This window comes from Balaenoptera physalus (assembly GCF_965194825.1).
Source record: "Balaenoptera physalus genome assembly, chromosome: 7".
Lineage (NCBI taxonomy): Eukaryota > Metazoa > Chordata > Mammalia > Artiodactyla > Balaenopteridae > Balaenoptera > Balaenoptera physalus.
Window position 1 is genome coordinate 33,784,760 of NC_138886.1, and position 21,735 is coordinate 33,806,494.

Consider the following 21,735-nt stretch of genomic DNA (forward strand, 5'->3'; position numbering starts at 1 on the left):
AGTTTTCTGACCCCCAGTTTCCAGAGGAGGAAATTGAAGTTCAGAGAGGGTAAGTAACCTGCCTGAGGTCACATAGTTTAGCGGTGGTGAAAACTCCAATTCTCCAAGACTTCAGGGCCAAGTATCCTTTGCTCCACCCATGGGGAAATCTTAGGAGGTAAAAAATGTCTGAAACGTTAAGACTTTTTGATTTTCATTTATTGGGTGAAGAAAACTAGGTTTTTGTAAAAGATCTATGCCATGCTGTCCCCTCAGGCCTCAGCCACGTAAATGTAATCACCTACCTTTCTGAGTCAAAAAGGGGCCATGTTTAATGCTTTCTGCTGGTGTCCTGACCCCTTGCATCCCAGGACACCCAGGTGACCTTCCCCTCTGCTCTGTGCTTTCCCAGCTGCTGCAGATGTTCTATCGGCAACAAGATGAGATCCGAAGGCTCCGGGAGCTGGTGACCCAGCGTGAGGTCCAGGCCAAACAATTGGAATTGGAGATCAAAAAACTTGCGGATGGACTCAGAGAGGCTCTGAGCAGGGTCCTCTGCCCTCCTCGCCCTCAGGACACCACTCGGCTCACGGAGAGGTCCGGAACCAAACCACAGGTCCCCCGAGAACAGCCACTATTTCTGTATTTTTTACCAGAGATGAAACTCTTGGTCGCTGAAAGATTCCAGTGGGACCTGGTGCCGATTTTCTATTTGCCTTCTTGAAACAACAGTGTCTGAATTGACTCTTTTTAGATGATACCTTGCCTTCTGTTTAATTGTTTTGAAGGGTCCACGGTAACTTCTCAAGGGGAAGAACATTGTAGAAAGTTAGAGCTGGAAGGTCCTAGGCGGTGAACCTTCCTGTGGTTTTCAAACTGTGGTCCATAGCAAGGGGGGAAGGCTAAGTCAGGAGGGCTATGCCCCCCCCACCTCCATTCCTACCAGTCAGCTCCCCTTCTTTCTGGTTTTATATATTAGCTTCTATGGAATACATAATTCTCCTACTAAAAAAATATTAGAAGTTTGAAAACCAGTGACGTGGCCCAACTTCCTTATTTTACAGGTGGGGAAAATGAGGCCCAGAGAGAGGCAAGTAATCAAGGTCCCCAGAGAGTTCATGGCCAGGCTGGGCTGAGCTCCTGGTCTCCTGGGTCTGCCTTTCTGCGGTTTATGATGCAGCAGATGTGCAGTTCTCAGCCCACAAGGCAGGAATCCATTGGTTCTGGCCTCAGCTGTGCCCCTGACTTGCTCAGTGACCTCTTGCAAGTCACTACCTCTCTGGTCTCACTTTCTCCATCTGAACAAGGGGGACCCTGGAATGCGCTGCCCTCTATAGGATCTGCCACCTGAGATAAGAAACCTTGGCCTGGACCTAAGGAAGACTACTTGTAGGGCGATGATCTGGGTTTGCTGCAGGAACTCCAAAGACATTGACAAAGAGGCAGAGGAAGTTTAACTTCAGGGAAGTAAGTCAGGGTTCAGCCTAATTGTAGAACACAGACAGGAGGCCATCGTCTCTCTCTGCAACCAGAATCAGCCGAATATGGGTAGACACTATCCCTTATGTGGGGATGCAGACAGCAGAGTGGTGCCCATGGCTACTGACTGCCACCACCAAAGCCCTGAGGTCACAGAGCCTGCCTCCTCCAGGATGATGTAGGCAGATTTCAGCCCAAGGTAATAGAAGAGGTCCCCAGGAGCTAGGGAGCCCCAGCCTGGAAGTGTGCCGGCAGAGCCACATGGCCGCCCAGCCATGAGGGTTTCTGGAGAAGGATGACTGCACTAGGCAAGGAAGCGGGACCAGATGGCCCTGACTTCCCTTCCGACCTGAGAGTTTTTCTGTGTCCCTCCTTTGTGAATCTGTATTCTGAGCCCTTTCTCTAAGGTTCTCTCCTTCTCAGTGGTCAGTACAACAACCCAGCTAGAGACGGGGAATGTTGGAAGTTAAATGTGCCCCTCTTTACCAAGGCTATGCAGACGATGAGTTTGCCCATTGCACAGGGCGATCCTGGAGCTAAGATGGGAACTGCAGGAGGCCACCTAGCCTGGTAGGTTTCAACCCAGGCTGTACCTTAGAATCCCCTTGGGAGCCTTCAGGAAATACAGATACCCAGGCCCAACCCCAGACCAGTTGGAGCCGAATCTCCAGAGTAGGGCCTGACCTTGTGTATGTTTTTATAAGTTCCCAGGTAATTCTGCAATACAGCGAGGACAGAGACCCACTGGGCTAGTCCCTCTGTACCTATTTGCAGTAAAGATGAGGACAGTGAGCGCCAGACAGGATCTGGGACTTCAACGCTATCTTCTAAGTCCATGCTGGAAGCTCCTAAAAAAAGTCAAGAAGCATTGTCCTGGGTGTCTCTGGAACCCTGACTGCAGCACAGTGAGGGCTCTGTGCTCCCCACTGCCCCCTCCCCCAGCCATGACTGCGTCCCCTTGTTTGCCCACACACACCAGGTGCCCATGTTCCTTGTCAGGTTTACTCAGTCACTGGGGCCTGCCAAGCTTGCCAAAGGCCAGATGCCGGGCATTGTCAGGGGAGCAGAGCTCCACTGGATGGGGTTACCTTTCCCACCTCATTTGCGGACAGCTTGTCACAGTTTACAAAGCACTCCCACCCTCAATCACTGACACATTCTACTCTAATACGGGTCAGCTAGGTGTTATTATCCCCAAGTTCAGAAGAGAAGACCTAACCTCAGAGAATGAAGAATCATCAAGCCCAAAAGGCACTGGCTGCAAGGCATGGAGGTGGGGCCCGTCTGGAGAGCTTCCCGCATGCCTCCTCGACACAGAGACATCCCTTCCTTCTCAAGCTCTCCCCACCCCTAAGGGACCCAGACCTCGTGCTTAAAAACAATACGAAGGCATCCATGAACAAACTTCTTTTTCCTTCTTTTTTTTTTTTTTTTACGTCTACAATAAATTATTTAAATTATTTCACATCAAGGGAGAGGGATAGGTAATTTTTATCAGATATTTTTTTAAGACATTTTTTAAAATTACATTTTTGTTCTTGACTGATGAAGTGGAACTCGCCCAGCATTTGCAGGGCCCTCAAGCTCAGGGCAAGCAGAATGTGTACTCATCTCCTTACTCCATACCCTAGGAACCCCCTGACTGTTGACTCAGGAACTTTCTGAGAATGAAGACAGCACTGGGAGATGAGCTTTGGGGTGTATCCACCTTAGCTCTACAGTCATTGAGATTGTATCATAGAGGGAAGCAGGAAGTCAGAAATCAATCTATGCTTTTAATATGAAACCGTGCCTGAAACAGTTTGATTGTTTTAATATTGTTTCTGAAATTCCTTGTACCTTTGTAAAAAAAAAAAAAAGTGAAAATAAATAGATGTGGAATAGTGCAATGGAAAAAATGTAACAAAATAATAAACAACATCTTCCTAGACATTTTAATACATGGAGCTTTCTTTGATTTGTTTCACAAATACCAATTACAGGTTTCCCTCGCTATCTGAAAGTAGAGGGTTCTTATGAAACCTTTTGTAAGCCAAAATGGCTAAAGTGAAGAAGCAATTACCTTAACACAACTTGCTAACGGACGCACAAAATAAGTCCAGATAAAGCACAAATGCTCACAGGCACAGTTCAAAGCTAAGATGGCTTAATGTTGAGATGCTGAGTGTAGTTTCTGGGGAAGGAGCTTGGTGGTGCCACTCCCACTGCTTGGGGTGCTAGGGGGTGCACCAATGCCTCTATAATAGCTTGCTGTAAAACAAATGCTGAACATATTTTCACTTTTTGTCTTTTCTCATAAAAGCGAAAATCCTCTTCAGATTTCTTTCCGTTAGTGAAAGCAAGTACTAATGTAGGTCTTTCGTGAAAGCAAGGTGGCATAAAGTGAACTTTTGGAAATACCCACTTGTTTGGGCCAGAAACCAAGCTGGGAAACAGGCAAGAAAGACTTGGTTCCTACCCTCCAAAGAGTTTTTAGTCGTGGTTGGAAGGAAGGGGACATTCAGGCTGCTCTTGGAGGAGAAGTAAGGAAGGCTTCTTGGAGGAAATGATATTTAGGCAGAAACCTGAAGGATAAATAGGAGTAAACAAGGCAAAGAGCATTTAGGGAAAAGAGTGTTCCAAGCAGAGAAAACTACCTGTTCCATAGTCTGGAAACAAGCAAAGGGTGGAGCATAGACAGGGCAGAGATCATGAGTATTAAGAGCCAAGGGCAGACTTCCCTGGTCGTCCAGGGGTTAAAACTCCATGCTTCTACTGCAGGGAGCGTGGGTTCGATCCCTGGTAGGGGAAGGTCCACATGCGAGCGGTGCGGCCAAAAAAAAAAAAGGAACGGAAAGAGCCAAGGGTTTTGTAGGTGGGAGCTGAGACTTTTTTTCCCTAGTTTTATTTAGGTATGATTGACAAAAATTGTATATATTTATGTTGTTTGTGATTTCTTGAGGTGTATGTGGTAATGATTACGATATGAATACATTGTGAAATGATCACCACAATCTAGTTGATTAACACATCCATTACCTCACATCGTTACCATTTTTTGTGTATGGTTGAGAACATTTGAGATCCAATCTCAACAAATCTCAAGTGTACAATACAGTATTATTAACTATAGTCACCATGCTGTACATTAGATCCCCAGAACTTATGGGTTCTGTAACTTAAACTTTGTACCCTTTTCCCCCACCCTACCCTTTTCTGTCAGCCCCTTGCAACCACCTTTCTACTCTCTATCAGTTTGACTTTTTTTTTCCCACATATTTAGGTATCATACAGTATTTGTCTTTCTTCGTCTGGCTTATTTCACTTAGCATAATGTCTTCCTGGCTCTTTCATTTAGAAAATGGCAGGATTTCCTCTTTTAAGTCTGAATAACATTTCACTATATATACGTGCATATACCACATCTTCTTTATCCATTCATCCACTGATAGACACTTGGGTTTTTTCCATATTTTGGCTATTGTAAATAATGCTGCAGTGAACATGGGAGTGCAGATAGCTCTGAGATACTGACTTCATATTCTTTGGATATACACCCAGAAGTAAGATTGCTGGATCATATGGTAGTTCTATTTTTAATTTTTTGAGGAACCTCCATACTGTTTTCCATAATGCCTGTACCAACTTACATTCCGTGGATGCTGAGACTTTAGCGTGGGTGCAGGTGGAGTTTCCAGAATGTTTCTCACAATTGCGGGAATCGTTATTTCTCTTGGGGATAGGGCAAGAGAGAATTAAGGGAAAATGAAAAGCTAGGTAATGCACAGCATCCCAGAAGGCCACAGCCAACTTTGGTCCCATCCACAGGGCTGCAGTTTTCTGATCATGACTGGAGGAGCGTCACTCAGCGGGGAAGCCCACCTCCTTGCAGTTAGTTAGCCCATTCGAAGTGAGCCCCCATTTGCGCTGTGGCCGCCTCTGGGCTAGACACAGAGCCGGGAGACCAGGCCTGAGCATTCACTGCCCGGGAAGATGGGCGGGAGAGCACCGTGCTGTCCGCAGGGTGATGATGCTGCGGCTGCGCCCTAGCCTGCCGGGGGCGCCCTGCCATGTATCTGTCTTTCCCTGCCGGAAGTGGGACGGCCCTGAGCGCCCCGCCCCACCGCCCAGGTTTCGATTTCCCTGCCGGCCCCTCTCTGCGCGGCGCCCCCAAACTTGGGGGTGAATGGCGGGCGCGGCGGCGCCAAGTGGGACTCCTGGGGGGCTGGGCCCAGCGGAGCCCGAAGACGCGCGCGGCTGGCGCAGCCCGGAGCACGGCGACCGCGTGGCTGAGCTCTTCGGTCGCCGCTGCCGCCGCTGCATGTGCGCGCTTTACCGGGTGCTGGGCTCGCACCGCGGCCACCCGGTTGGTCTGGCGCTGGAGGAGGCGGCGCGCGCGCAGGTGGGGACGCGGGGGCGGGAGCCCGGGAGCAACGGGCGGGGAGGGGCGTACTGGGTCCCACTGACAGTTCCCGGTTGGGACCAGGATCCCCAAGGCGGTCCAGAGACCATCTAGGAGGCCGACCTGTTGTTGTTCAGAAAAAGAAACTGAAGCCCAAGGAAAGGCAAGGCCATCATTTAAGCATAAGAAGAGGTGGGTTTGGGAATGAGAACTTGGGCGCCCCGGCCGGCACCGGATATCCCGGACCTCATCCACCAAGGCGGGTCCACCACACTGCCTTTGGGCCGGAAGAAATTCTGCCTTTTAACAAAGACGAAAAAATCCCTCCCGCTTCGAAAACATCTGTGTTTCCGGAAAGCCACACAAACACCTCCTCTGGTTTTCCCTCCTGGAATTCAGAGAGGGACTGCGGACCGCCTGATCGCCCTGGGAGCGGACACAAAGGCCCTCTGCCTACGCCGTTCTGCCCCTCCCCCTCCATACCCGCTCCATTCCACGCTCATAACAGCCTGGTGAGAGCTAGGCCAGACGCTTCGTGGACAAGGAGAGGAGGGTTCTGGAGGCCGAGGAGAGCCTTGAACCCAGGACTGCCTCCCACGGGCCCTTTCTCACCGTGGAGCTCTCACCCATGCTTATTCCTAATAGTGAAAGGGCACTCTGGACTCTTGTCCCAACCTTGTGGCCAACTTGTCCAGTGACTCTAGTCAGACCCCTCCAACCTCTCTGGGCTAGGCAGGCCCTCCTGTCACAGACAGATGTTGATTCTACCACTTCCACCTTAAAGAAGTCGACTGTGGTTAATCCAGCCCCACAATGACCTATCCCCTGCACAGCATGACTTAACACCATCATGGTGACAACCTTGGAGCTCCACTGTGAGAATGGGCCACGTGGGGGCCAATCTAGCAGGTGGAGTCCAGGATTCAAGGCCTGCCTCTGCCTCCAAGATCTTCTTCTTCTTATCTATAAAATGGTTATAATAATAATTTTGTTCCTCAAAATGCTGTTTTCAAAGTTAACAAGGCTGCTTTCAGAGATATAGCTTTTAGTAGGCAGGTCTACCCACCTACCCCTTTTGCATCCACACACCCACCCACTCACCTGTCTGTTCATGCATCATCCATCCGCCCATTCATTCATTCATTAGACATCCATTCAACTCATACCTGGTGCCATGAGTCAAGGAATAGACCAATTCTTCCCTGACCTGGAGAAGTTCCTTTGCTAGTGGGGGAAGAACAAACAGTGACAACACAGTATGATAAGTACTGTAATTGGAGAGTCTGAGGCAGTGGTCAGTGGGAGCCAAAGAGAGGACAATGTGAACCAGGTACAGGAAGCCCAGCAAGACTTCCTGGAGGAGGAGCCATTGGAACTGGCGGTGAAAAATAAGTGGGGTTTCACCAGGTACCTAGACAGGAGAAGCACCCTGTGACTGGAGGTTTCAAGCACCAGGAAGCTGAGTTATCCTTGGCTGATAGGCAGGAGCTGGACTTGAAGGCTTAGAAATCACAGTGGGGTATGGATGTACTCCTGGAAGTTGAGGCTATAGCTCATATTTGGGTTACTATTGTGTTCCCAGCCCCCCCACTCACTCCCAGCCCCCCAGCTAGAATAAAACTGTGCACACCGTAGCAAATGCTTGTTGGATATTAAAATAACGATACAAGCTACGTCTGTTGAGCACTTACTGTGTGCCAAGCACTATACCAAGCACTTTGTGTACTTCTTATTCTTTACAGCAACTCTGTAGGGGTGTCCCCTTTTGTGTAGCTGAGGAAACCGAGGTTTAGAAAGGTGAGGTCACTTGCCCAGGTCATGTGGAAGGAGAGCTGGGACTCAGACCTAGGAGGTCCCATCTGACTCTGGGGCTTAGGCTCATGACTTGCTCCAGCTCTCCACTTGAATTTGGCAGCCCCTGGTAATTCTGTTCAATTCAGCAAACACTTCTGGGTCACCCCCTGGTCCCTATGGGGGAGCGGGAGCCAAGGATGGAGCAGACCTGCCCTCAGGAAGCTCCCAGTTGGTCCAGCAGCTGAGTGTAAGGTGAGCCATAAGAAGGTAAGATGGAGGTAAGGCCTTTGGAGAAATGGCAGTTGCAAAAAGCAGAGATAAGGAAGGGAGCCATCTTAGGTGGGAGAGGGGACCTCTTACACATGCAGGTCCTCTGAACCCCAACCCAGGCCAGAGGACCACAGACCAAGCCTGGATGCAAGTTCCATGAGGGCAGCTCCCAGAACAGGCCCCAGCACATTATAGGTACTCAGTATTCACTCTAGAAGTGAAGGCTCTTCCCCTGACCCCAAGCTGCTTCCCTAAAGTCCTATTTGAGGGCCTGGAAAAGCAGGTCACAAGCAGGACTATCCTAGAAAAAAAGGGGGCACCTTGAGGTTTGGAGAATACCTCATGTGGGCCTCTGAGGATCAGAGTGGCCCTAGTTCCAGCTCATCTTCCAATTTGCCTCATGACTTTGGGCAAGTCAGCTCACCTTCTGAGTCTCAGCTCAGCTGAAAAAAAATACAGGAGTGAGAGGACATGACCCCTGTGGTGACTTGTTATCTCAAAACTGACAACATTAAGACTTCTCTCCTAATGCTTTCACATACAGAAACTCACCCAAGAATGTTTAAAGAATTTGACAACCAAGAAGCAGCAGCAAGTTGGCAACATAACCCAGACAAGATGCTGCTGAGAAGCTCAAGGCAAGTGGGGGATTCTTCCTTATTCTAGATGAGATGTCCACCTTTGCCCTTGGACACACAGTTCTCCCCAGTATGGAGCCAAGGGAAAATGAAAACCAGCCTCAAAGGGGCAGGTCAGGTTTGGTGAGGCCTGGGGCTTCTGTAATTTAGGGGACCCTTTTGGAGAAAAAGAACACAAGATTAGTTGCAAGACCATGAAGGGGCCATGCCAGGGAGGGACCTGGGGCTCCTGTTTCATTAGCTTTGTGGTGAATCTGCCTCTGCCCAGCGCCCTAGCCTTGTCCCATAATGCCTGACAAAATGGAGGAACGGCCTTTTCTCCCGCCATGGCCAAAGCCATTCTCTTGGGCAGACTAGTCCTCCATCCCCCGCACCCCAAATTGCCTTAAGCAAAGCAAAATACAAGGTAAGGAACACACAAATCGCTCTTTAGGTTTCACTGTTGAAAGAAAGTGAATAGGTATAAATGTATTCCATAAATATGTACTTTCTTCAGGCTTCTCCTTGCATAACACTGTTTATTTAAGTGGATTCTTTTGTGGGTTTTAAGTGAGAAGCTGGGGCCGACATTATCCCAGCTGCTGTTTTGACTGTGAGAATGGTGTGGCTCTTTAGGAGCGTTTTAGGTGAACTTGGCCAATCGCTTCCCTTCTCAGCCTCAGCTGCCACCGCCTCAAAGTGAGGGCTGGAGTGGGTTGCCCTCCCAGGGCCTGTCTCACTGAGGGCTCTGTGAACCCCGGACTGGCCACCCCAAGTCAGGCAGGGAGATTGGCTCTGACAACCACAGGAGTAGCTGGCACCCAGACCAGGCCACAGAGTTGGCCCCCTGTTTGCCCAGCATCCATTATCGTTCGGGTGACAGCATGCCCCAGTTTGCTGGGCACAGTTGTGGTTTACACCTGTGGCCCTGGGTTAATTATTAATCATGTCGTATCTTCAAGAGCAGGACTCTGGGTATAGGCAACTACATCAGTTCAAAAGGATTTGGGAACTGAAAGTTGGCACACCTGAGGGGATGGCAGAGGTGCTTTGGGCTGTTCAGCCAGAAGAACAGAGTCAGGGCACAGTCTCACTGTCTGTAAATCTCTGAGCAGATATGGTTTGGGGGTCCCCGAGGAAAGAGTTAGGATCCGTGTGGAAAGTCTAAGGGGGCAGGTTTCAGCTTAATCTAAGGAATGGTTTTCTTTCTTTGAAGCTTTTCCCCAACTTTTAAACTTTATTTTGAAGTAATTACAGATTTATAGGAAGTTGCAAAAGTAGTGCATGACCCTGGATGGATGACAAAATTCCTTGCCCTTCCCCTAGGCCAGTGGGTGGACTTTTACTGGTGCCTAGTTCATGGATGGAGCGGCTCTCTGTGAATCTGGTTTGATGCGGGTCAGGTGGCCCCCTTCCCACTCCCAGGACGCCAGGTGCCCAGGGCACCCTCCTAGATGACCCGGCCCCAGCATGGTGTGGCTCTCATACGCCCCTCCACCTCCACCCCACCCGGGTCCCTCACTCAGCTCCCGCCCATGGTTCTGATGCCAAGTTCCCTCTTTGTTTTTGGCACCCAAGGATTTCCCTTTTTTTGTTGTTGTTTGTTTGATTGTGGGTTGGTTTTTTGGGTTTTGTTTTTTTTTTTTCAGCTTGATCACGTAATTTTAAAATTTGCTCATTTTATCAGCATTTCCATGTGTTTGAAGTAGGAAGGGGGATTTCCATGTCAGCTCCTTCTCCCTTTTTGACCAAAACTATATGTCATTTTACATATGGGGGGTTTTGTGGTTGTTTGTTGAAGACCCTAACCCTTCCCTATGTCATTAAAAGTTCTTTATCAATGTCAGTATTAGAGGCTGTATATTCCATTATATGGATCGACCACGATTCATGAAGCCATTTTCCTAATGTTGAACATTTAGATCACTTCCAGGCTTTCACTCATGTAAAACAACGCTGCAGTGATATTTGGCACCTTGATTTATTTTCTTTGGGACACGTTCCTAGAAGTGAGTCGCCTGGCTCAATAGGCACAGACGTTTGTAGGGAGTCTGGTGCGTTCTGCTGAACTCTGGCAGGCGTAGTTGTGGCAGAAAGGTCTGGGGCAACCTTGCTTACTCAGAGGCAGTACTAGGGAAAAGGCCATTTGCCTGAAAATTAATCCATAAAACAGCTTGGTAAACAAATTAAAACCAGTAAAGTTCATAAATGTCAAACATCTGCTGTTCAGAAGCCAACAGCCAGGCCTACCCATCCACGCCTTTCCAGAGAGCAATCAAGAAGGACTTGATCGTGAATCCCCAGCCAACACCCATTAAATGATTTTTCTCTGACATCCTTGTTAATAGGCTGTTTGCTTCCCCATCATGGCTCTTCAGCGGGCTCATACATGCCAGGTGTAGGGAAAATCAACTCTTGCCTGCCGCCCTAACTTTTTACTCAAACTGGGATGAGTTGACAATATAGCAGAGTGGTTATAGTCTTCTTTCAAATCTTCCAAATTTTCCACAGTGAGCTTTTGATACTTTTGTGAACAACAACAAAAGAGTATATAAATACATGATATATATATAGATATATATTAGTTCACTTTGAACCAATGTGGCCCAAACCGGACAGTGTACTTCCTTGTTTCATTTCCAGAATTCTCTCTCTCAGTCTTTTTTTTTTTTTTTTACCATATTGCATAATCAGCCTCATCTTGCCTATACTTAAGTTTTCTATGCTGAGATTTATAACAATGTGTAGTGTCATTAAACTTATTTTGTATATTCTTCTTTAAAAAGTGGATCTGTAGAAACTGCTTGGAGCCCAGTTGGTTGGGGGAAGATATTTGCTCTCGGTTTCTGTAGGAAGGTCCTCCGTGTACATATGTTGCCTCCAAAATGTGTGGATAAATCAAGCGTTTAGAACACATTCTCTTTCCTTCGTTTAGTCATTCAACAAAGATATATTTCTGTCCAGGCTCACTGACTCATAGAAACCATGTTGTAAGTGTGGACTAATTCCCAAGCTAGCCCAAAGCCAATTTAATCAATATGAGGCTCTAAACTCAGAGCCTCACCACTGCCTAGAACATTGCACAGGAAACACAGACTTTGGGAGCCCATCCCGTAGATCCTGCCAAACCACACATTCCTGCCCCACTAAGGAGAGAACATGGCACACAGGGGAGCCTGCCCACCCCCATGCCTGCCTGGGTACCAAGGATCTTTCTGCTGTGTGGGCTGTACAGACATTTGGGCTGAGGAAAGAAGCCGGCCTGATTTTTTTGTTGTTATGATTTTATTTTTTAATTGTACTAGTAATACATGAACGCATCTCAGTTTTTAAAATTTAAATAGTTTATTAGAATACAGTGTACAGCTATGGAAAGTACAGAGTGAGAGTCCCTCTTGACCATCTCCCCAATCCCACACCTCTTCCCAAACATGACCAAACTAACAGACATTTTATTTTTTAAAAATTTTGATTAATTTATTTATTTTGGCTGTGTTGGGTCTTCTTGCTCCATGCGGGCTTTCTCTAGTTGCGGTGAGCGGGGGCTACTCTTCGTTGCGGTGCGCGGGCTTCTCATTGTGGTGGCTTCTCTTGTTGCAGAGCACAGGCTCTAGGCGCGTGGGCTTCAGTAGTTGTGGCACGTGGGCTTCAGTAGTTGTGGCACGTGGGCTCAGTAGTTGTGGCTCACGGGCTTCAGAGCACAGGCTCAGTAGTTGTGGCGCACAGGCTTAGATGCTCCACGGCATGTGGGATCTTCCCGGACCAGGGCTCGAACCCATGTCCCCTGAACTGACAGGCGGATTCTTTTTTTTTTTTTTTTGACAGGCGGATTCTTATCCACTGTGCCACCAGGGAAGTCTCCAGACATTTTAAATGCACTTGCAAACATGCAGATGCATATATACATGTACACTTTTAATTTTGTTATCTTTTACATAAATGGGATCATCCTATATGTATTATTCTACAACTTGCCCTTTTTCACACAGTGTCTTGAAGAGCTTTCCACGACAGGACATATAGGTCCACTGCATTCTTTGGGGGTGTGTGTGTGTGCGTGTGTGTGTGTGTGTGTGTGTGGCAAAATACACGTAACATAAAAGTTACCATTTTAACCATTTTTAAGCATATAATTCAGTGGCATTAATTACATTCACAGTGTTGTACAACCATCAGCACTCTTTCCAAAAGTTTTTCATTACCCTAAATATAAACTCTGTAATCATTAAGCAATTACTTCCCATTCCCCTCCCACCAGCTCCTGGTAACCTCTAATCTACTTCCTGTCTCTATGAATTTGCCTACTCTAGATATTTCATATAAGTGGAATCATACAATATTTGTCCTTCTCTGTCTGGCTTATTTAATTTAGCATCATGTCTTCAAGGTTCATCCATATTATAGCATGTGTCAGAACACTGCATTCGTTTTAATCACTGAATATTATTATTTCATTGTATGAATGCAGCATGGTTTCTACAATGAACATATATATATACTTCCCATGTTGACAATTTTGTCCAACTTTTCTCTATCTCCAACAATGCTATAGTGAGCTTCTTGGTACACAAATCTTTGTGCACATGTGAAAACATTTTCTAGGATCAATTCCTGCAAGAGGAGCTGCTGCATCAAAGGATTTAAGCATTTTAAATTTTGATTTTATCATATCACCCTCTAAAAATGCAATACTAATGGACACTACCACCTGCAGTGTATGTAAGTGCCTATTCCACACACCCTTATGGACTCTTGGTATTATCCATCAGTTAGCATTCTTCCAGTCTGATGGCCAATATATATATATATATATATATATATATTTTTTTTTTTTTTTTTCTAATTATGCTGCTCACTTCCTTGATTGTTTGGGACGCTGAGGCACCTCTTCATACGTCTATTGGCATTTGCATATCTCTGGTCCATTTTTAAATTGAATGATTTCTTTTTTCACTATATGTTATGGATAGTAAGCCTGTGTAGTTTGTTACTTGTCATGTGGCTTTGTTTACAGTGCCTTACCCCTCGGGAAGAGTTTCTTTTTTTATGTAGTCCAACCTGTCATGACTCTGAGTTTTGGGTTCCTCTTACAGAGGTCTTCCCTTCTCAAATTTTTAAAAATAAAATTGTTTTGTAATTTATTCTAGTAGGTTTATTATTTTTTTAATGTATAGTGCTTTGATCTATTTAGAATTGTTTGTTTGTTTAGCTTTTATCGTGGAAAACCTCAAGCATACATACGTGTTTTGAAGCAAATCGCAGACATACCATTTCATCTGTAAAACTCTGAGCATATTACCTCTATAAGATAAGTACTCATTTTTTAAAATATATAACCATAGTATCATCATCACACCTATGAAAATTAACAGTGGTTCCTTAATATTGTCAAATATCCAACCAGTAGTCACATTCCCAATTGTCTTATAAACGTCACATTTTATTTGTTTATTTGAATTAGGAGTGAAATAAAGTTTTCAAAATGCGATGGGTTGATATAGTTTTTTAAGTTGATGGTTAACATGCTCCTCTGTCCTCTATGTGTCTTCTAAATTGTATCTTTAAGTTAGATCTAGAGGCTTAATCAGATTCACATTCACATTTTTCACAAGAGTACTTCATAGGTGGGGTTCTGTCTGAATTTATTTTTGTATACAGAATAAGATAAGGATCTAACTTAGTTTTTTTTTAAATACATGATTAATTGCATGCTGTACCAATACCATTTGTTGAATTATATATATAATTATATTAATTATATATATGTATATACATACTTTTCTAAGCTATTCTTTGCTCTTGATCTTTTTGTCTATGCCTAAGCCACATAGTTTTAAACCCTGTACCTTTACAGTTTGTTCTGATATCTAATAAGGCAGCTCATCGTTCATTGATGGTTTTTTTTGGCCATGCCACACAGCTTGCAGGATCTTAGTTCTCCGACCAGGAATCAAGCCAGTGCCCTCAGCAGTGAAAGCCTGGCGTCCTAACCACGGGACCGCCAGGGAATTCCCTTTCATTGATGCTTTAAAAGAAATTTTTGGCTTTTCCTGTGCTTATTCTCCCCCATGGTAATTTAACATTCGGTTAATCTGTATGTTAAGACTTTGATTGGGATTGCATCCAATTTATAGACTAATTTGGAGACAAATGGCATCTTTATAGTATTCAATCTTCCCAGCCAGGGATATGGTTTTTCTTCCATGCATTCAGATTATTTTATGTCTTTCAGTACAATTTTATGCTTTTCTTTATCTAGGCCCTTACAGTTTTTGTTAGGTCTAGTTTTAAATATTTTGCTATTTTTTTTCTACTGTTTTAAGGATGATCTTTATTTCTCCATTCATTTTCCAATTGGTTATAGCTGGTACTTAGGAAAGCTTTTTATAAGTGCTGAACTCATTTTTTAGAAGTTATAATAATTTTTTTCATGTTGATAATTTTGGATTTCCTGGTTGGCAATCATATCATCTGCATCTGGTTTTGTATTGTTTGGGTTTTTCTTTAGGCTCATGCAGAGTCAAGTAAAACCTGGCTGACAAGGAAATTTACTGAACTCAGATTACTACTTGATGAAGAGGAAGCTCTGACCAAGAAATTCATTGAGAAAAACATGCAGCTTGCCCTGCAGGCATACAGGGAGCAAATCGAGTCTTGTGGGGAGCAAATGGATGTCATGAACAATCTCTCCAACAGGGTCTGGAATATCAGCCAGGAACCCAGTCCTCTACAGCTGCTGCAAGTAATGCTGGGTTTCTGCCCTCACAGCGGCCACCGGCCACCACATTTCATCTTGGTTAATGTGGCACTGAACACAGTATTCACACACTGAGTAAATACACAGAGAACTGCCTTGTCAGCAGGTAGACTGATTACATTGTTAGGAAGATAATATACATCTTGGACTAATTAAATGACACGAACAGCCACCATTTTTGAGGGCCTCTGTGTTCCAAGCACCTCAGGTATCTTAGCTCTAATATTTACTACAACTCTGCAAATTGGATATTCTCACCCCATTTTACTAATGAGAAATGGAGGCTCAAGGAGATGAAGGGACTCATCCAAGGTTATACAGCTGGTAGGTGGCAGATCTGGGATCAGGTCTGTCTGACTCTAAAGCCACAAGGCATCACTCTGCCCAGTCCTCTGACGGTACAGTCTTAATGGAAACATCACTCCTGGAAAGGCAGGCACCCTTGCAAAACTACTAAGCAGACTTCAAGAGTGGAGTCACAGTTTGCTCAAAGGGGAGAGAAGGACGGGACTCCTTGGCCAGTGGGCTCTGTTGGAGGCTATTATCTTGTACTGAAGGAGAATCTAAAAACTAGCCCCTATAATATTCACTACTACACTTAGTGAAAGCATGTTGTTGAGGGTCACATTCCCGTCTTCAGGGAACCATGGGAGAAACTCCTCTCTCATGTCAGTACTCCTGTGCAGTCATCTGTGCACTTGGATTGCTTTTCTAGTCATCTAACTCTTCCTCTTTCTTTCTTTGACATAGCTTCTGGGAAGCTCAGAGCCAAATATGTTTCAAATAGCTGGGATGAGACTGTGGCATACAGTTTATGCCTCATCTCACTCTGGCTTCCAGCTTACAGTCTTATCTTGGTTTTCTCTTGGCTTCATTTTTCTCACTGTAAAGGAAAATCTTGCAGCATTAGATAACTTTTGTAAGATGCTTTAAAGGTTTGTGGGATGAAGCAAGGTACAACTAAGTAAAGATGGCACTGAGTTGAACCACAGATTAGCATGGGCTCTGGCTGCAAGATAAGACAAATAAGTCAGTACAAAACTAGTCAAGTCAGTCCCTGGAGGCTATTTCCACTCTTGTGCCTTTATGTGGCCTTGGTCAATTCAACCTGTGTCTCATTGTTAAATAACAACCACAACAAAAAAAACCTAACAAAATATTCTGGGTGAGGTGCTCTCCTAGGCACTTTATTTATTTATTTATTTATTTAAAATTTTATTTATTTATTTATGGCTGTGTTGGGTCTTTGTTTCTGTGCGAGGGCTTTCTCTAGTTGTGGCAAGTGAGGGCCACTCTTCATCGCAGTGCGTGGGCCTCTCACTATTGCGGCCTCTCTTGTTGCGGAGCACAGGCTCCAGATGCGCAGGCTCAGTAGTTGTGGCTCACGGGCCTAGTCACTCCGTGGCATGTGGGATCCTCCCAGACCAGGGCTCGAACCCGTGTCCCCTGCATTGGCAGGCAGATTCTCAACCACTGCGCCACCAGGGAAGCCCCTCCTAGGCACTTTAGACGTTGTACTTTAAGAGAGGCAAGACGCACAGGGGGGCACATTTTTTTTCTTTTAAAATAATGGTACATTTTAGGAATATCTAATGCAAAGGGATGCTTCCATGGAGAAGAATGCTATTCTTCCATCATAGATACAGTTTCAGGGCTTTCTCATCTTTTTTTTTTTTTTTTTTTTTTTAAATTCTCTGGTGCCCAAGCTACTGATTTGCATCATTCATCGTTCCTTCCATTTGTTCACTCATTTTTTTCATCAAATATACACTGAGCAACCTGATTGCAACAGGCTTCTGCTTCACATTAGGAGCTCATGGGTGGGGAGACATGCTCAGAAAGTTATTCACAACACAGCACAGCTAAGTGAACTAGCAAAAGTGTGTCCAAGAATAGTCCAACTCTATATGGGGAATCAGGGAAGGCTTCCAGGGGGAGGTGACAGTGGAGCTGGTATGGGAGAATAAGGAGGAGCTCACTGGGTATATACAGAGGGAAAAAGCAGGGAGGACATCCCAGGCAGAAAGGAAGCATGTGCGTGTGACAGCTTGGCAGGCTGGAGAACTGCCAGGGTTCAGCCTGACTGGAGGCGGGGCAAGGGTACAAGGGAGGGGGGCGTGTTGGGAGATGTAGGGATGCCAGGTTTACTTGATGAAGGGTCTTATATGCCTGGTCATGAAGTTTAGACTTTGTCCTGTAAAGAGAATGGGGGCCAGGGGAGTGTTTTGCAACGAGGAATGACACAGTCAGATTAATGCTTTAGAAAGGTCACTTTAGTGACAGGCTGGAGGATGGACTGGACAGGCAGGAATGGAGCCTGGAAGGAAAGTTGGGAGGAGACCACAGTATCCAGGAGAGAGATGATGGTGGGCTGGACCAGTGAAGGGGCAGTGGGGATGGGGAGAAGCAGGCGAGTTTGATAGATGTGACAGGATTGGTGATTGGGGGAATCCAAGATGACAGCTGGTTTCTGGCTTGAGAGATGGGTGGTTATGTGGCCGTTCCCTGAGTCTGCAAAGGCAAGAAGTAGATGTGCTCAGTTTCATTCATTCATTTATTGCATCGTGAACATTTATCGAGAACCTCCTATGTGTCAGGCCCTGTGCTAGATGCTGGAGTTTGGGGTTACCAGGTGGTCGCATTTGTCCTTCATCCCCTTCCCCAGTCCCACCCCACCCATCTGCCCTCTGGGCCACCCCGGAGCTGCTCCCTGCCCTCCCTGCTAGTGCTCTGACTCCCTGGCCAGCCCTCTGAGTGTGACCTTAGCCCTCTTTCTCCACAAATTACCTTCTTCCCACCCAAATGAGGATGGGCTCTAGACCTGCAGCTTCCTAGGTAGACAGGGCTTGGAGACCGTCCCTCAGCCCCTCCCAAGGCCCAGCATCCTTCCTGCCAAGCGTTGGGCCACCTTCCCTCCCTCCTGAGGCATCCACCCGCCCCTCCCATCTTGGGCAGCACCGCCCACCAGCCAGGGCCTGCTCTCCTAAGGCAATCTGCTGTCTTCTAAATCCTTGAGGACAACCCTCCAGAAGGTGCAGACAGGGATCTTAGGTGCAAACAAGAGAATCCACTGTAACTGTTTTAAGCAAGAAAGGAGTTTATGAAAGAGTATTAGGCAGCACATCTGATCTCCAGGAAGGCCAGAAAGTCATGATGAAGACCAGGCCACAGGAGTGAAGTCAAGGCCATGGCACAGACTTGCTCCAGTGTAGACCCACCCTTCTCCACTGGGCAAGATGTCACAGCTCACACCACTGACCCAGAGCACACCCCCTGGAACCTCCACTACTGCTGTCCCTGACAGCTACATGCCACTGTCACCAGCCCACCCTCACTTCCACATCCAAGTCTTGGAGTGGAGATGCCTCATCACATGCCTACACCATGGGTGCAAAGGGGGCTGGGACAGTTTTCTTTTTTTTTGGGGGGGGACAGTTTTCTTGATTCTACTTAGCAAAGCCACACTTAACACAGGAAGGGTATCTAAAAGGTGCTGTGCAGGCAGAAAACAGGACAGGCCCCACTGTGGTGGGCACACCCCCTTGGTCAGCATTCCAGCTGAGCTTCCAGAGTCTTTGGCTTCCCTTTTGGGATATGGTTTCCCATTCCCCCGCTTTGGACATGCCTCAGGAGCGCCTTCCCCAGGAAAACTGGCCCCTCGCTCTTTTCGTCCCCTGTACCTCAGGCCGACCTCTGTCACAGTGTCTGTAAAGCTTCGGGGGTCTCTTTCGAGGTGGTGAGCAACTTCAGGGCAGGGGCAGTTAGCTTGTCTCCTTCCTCGAGGCGGGGGAGGGGAGGGACTGCCATGGCTGCGGTCCTCGGGGCTCTGCTCCCAGGGGCAGGGCCTGGGCTGGCAGCAGGTGCCACGGCCAGGTGGGGCCAGTGCTCGCTGGCTGGGTTTGTTCCTGGGCACAGTGGTGGAGGCTGGGACGTGGCTCCAAGCCACCCCGAGCCCCACGTGCCCTCGCGCGTGCACGGCCGCTGAGCAGCAGATGCAGCAGCAGATGAGCCTGGGGGAGTCGTGCCACCCCGTGCCCCACCCCTTTGAGCCCGTCAGGAGCTTCTTTAAGGGCCTTGTGGAAGCCATGCAGAGCCCGCTACAGACGCCACTGGACGTCTGCCTTAAGGCGAGTAAGTCACCGTGTGACCAACCTTGGGTCCTTTACTCCCCTAGTGCCCTGTGATTAGAGACAACTGTGAAGATCGCCACCCTAAATCATGTCTCTCCTGCACGGAGGCCCTAGGCTGGGTGGTCAAGGTCTCCTGGGCCTGGGCCCAACCCTCCCTTCCAACCTCACCTCCTACCCATTCGGAGACCAGGTTCTGCTTCTCGCAGCTGCACTGCTCTGCTCCTGCCCCTCAGTTGCTCCCGAGGTTCTGCCACATCTCAGCTTTGCCTGCGCTGGGCTCCCAGCTGGAAGGGCCAACTCCCCCTCCTCTTCCTCTGCCTGGTCAGGACCTACAGCTGTGCTCACCTGGGAAGCCTTTCCAAGAAACCCCGGGCTCGCTCGCTCTCCTGGCCATCTTCCCCCTCTGCCCTGGGCCTGCTCCATCTTCTGCCTGGGGGTGTTTGTGAGCTGGATACATGGACCCCTCCCTTCCTCTCTTAAATGCCTGGAAGGCAAGAACCACTTTGGGTCCAGCTCTGAGGACACTGCAAGGCCTGACACAAAGCAGGTGCTCAGAAATATCCATTCATTCATCTCTGCTATTAGGATTCATTCAGACCATTTACTGAGCCCCTGTTATGTGCTGGGCACAGTGGGGTACAAAACAAAGCTCCTGCCTTTGTGGTGCTCAGTCTTTTAAGGGGAAGATGGACAACAAATGAATATATGTCAGCGATAAGAAGTGCTTTGAGGGACTCCCTGGTGGCACAGTGGTTAAGAATCCGCCTGCCAATGCAGGGGACATGGGTTCGAGCCCTGGTCCAGGAAGGTCCCACATGCCGCGGAGCAACTAAGCCCATGCACCACAACTACTGAGCCTGCACTCTAGAGCCCGTGAGCCACAACTCCTGAGACCACGTGTCACAACTACTGAAGCCCGCGTGCCTACAGCCTGTGCTCCACAACAAGAGAAGCCACTGCACTGAGAAGCCCGTGTACTGCAACGACACTCGCCGCAACCAGAGAAAAGCCCGCGCGCAGCAACGAAGACCCAACGCACCCAAATAAATAAATAAATAAATATATTTAAAAAAATAATAATAAAGCTGAGTAAGGAGAATAGAGGGTGACCAGGAGGAAGAGCTATTTTCTATGGGAAGTGGGAAAGGCCTCTTTGAGAAGGGGATGTGTGAGCTGACCTGAAGGAGGGGCTGGAGATCATTGTGGTCACATGCATGGACTCCGGAGCCAGACTGCCCAGGTTCCTATCCCAGGCCCGCCACTTCCTAACCCTGCCATCTTGAGCAGGGCACCTAACTTTTCTATGCCTCTGTTTCCATATCCATAAAATGGAGATGATAATATATTCCTGTCTCATAGAGTTGTTGTAAGGATTAAATGAGTTCTTACATGTAAAGTGCTCAGAATGGCGCTCAGGCATAATAAGCACCATGTGAGCGTTAGCTATTATTGTTGCTGCTGCTGTTATATCTGGGGGAAATGTCTTCTAGGCAGAGGGAAAAGCAAGTGCAAAGGTCCTAAGGCACAAGGTAAGAGTAAGTTTGGCATGTTGAAGGAACAGCAAAGGGCAGGTGGGGGGAGTCAACAGGAGTAGATGTGGGCGCAGGAAGGGAAGAAGAGAGAAAGAGATACCAAGGAGACTCCACAGATTTTGACCGGAACAACTAGAAGGAAGTTGTCATATTCTGAGATGGAAAAGAGCATTTAGACTTGGAGGGAATGGCCCTTTTGGCTCTCTGAGCAGCACCATGGTGGTTTGCAAGAGCAAATGCCTGACGAAAGGCAGTTAAAAGGGAGCCAAGAAGAAAATAGTTGATCTGTTTTCTAAGGAAGGTTGGTACGATGTGAAAGCACCAGCTACGTTCCATATAAGAAATATTGGAAAAACCCTAGTCATGAGAACTCTAGGAACCAAAACTGCAATTGATGGCCTCAAGGGTTATCTTTTGGAAGTGAGCCTTGCTGACCTGCAGAATGATGAAGCTGCATTTAGAGAATTAAAGCTAATTCCTGAAGATGTTCAGGGCAAAAACTGCCTAACTTTCGTGGCATGGATCTTATCCATGACAAAATGTGCTCCATGGTCAAAAAATGGCAGACCATGATTGAAGCTCATGTTGATGTCAAGATTACCAATGGTTATTTGCTTCATGTGTTCTGTGTTGGTTTTGCTAAAAAATGCAACAATCAGCATTACCCCGTGTGGTAGACATCTTCATTATCCCCCATTTTACAGATGAGGAAGCTGAGGGTCAGAGAGGTTAACTGACTTGCCCTAGGTCACACAGCTGGTAGGGGTAGAGGCAGAATTCAAACAGACTCTGGTCC

The 21,735-nt window shown here is 47.0% G+C and overlaps 2 protein-coding genes across 2 annotated transcripts in view; both read left to right on the forward strand.

Annotated features, from left to right (window-relative positions):
• CORO2A (coronin 2A) overlaps positions 1-737 on the forward strand; it is a 57,249-nt gene extending 56,512 nt beyond the window's left edge. Inside the window, 2 exon segments of the mRNA XM_082468681.1 lie at positions 392-490; positions 492-737. Of these exon segments, the coding sequence (XP_082324807.1) occupies positions 392-490; positions 492-524 (132 nt within the window). The 3' untranslated portion in view covers positions 525-737.
• TRIM14 (tripartite motif containing 14) overlaps positions 705-21,735 on the forward strand; it is a 30,097-nt gene continuing 9,066 nt past the window's right edge. The window contains 6 exon segments of the mRNA XM_082468810.1: positions 705-5,839; positions 8,448-8,515; positions 8,517-8,604; positions 8,606-8,659; positions 15,029-15,262; positions 19,246-19,408. Of these exon segments, the coding sequence (XP_082324936.1) occupies positions 5,624-5,839; positions 8,448-8,515; positions 8,517-8,604; positions 8,606-8,659; positions 15,029-15,262; positions 19,246-19,408 (823 nt within the window). The 5' untranslated portion in view covers positions 705-5,623.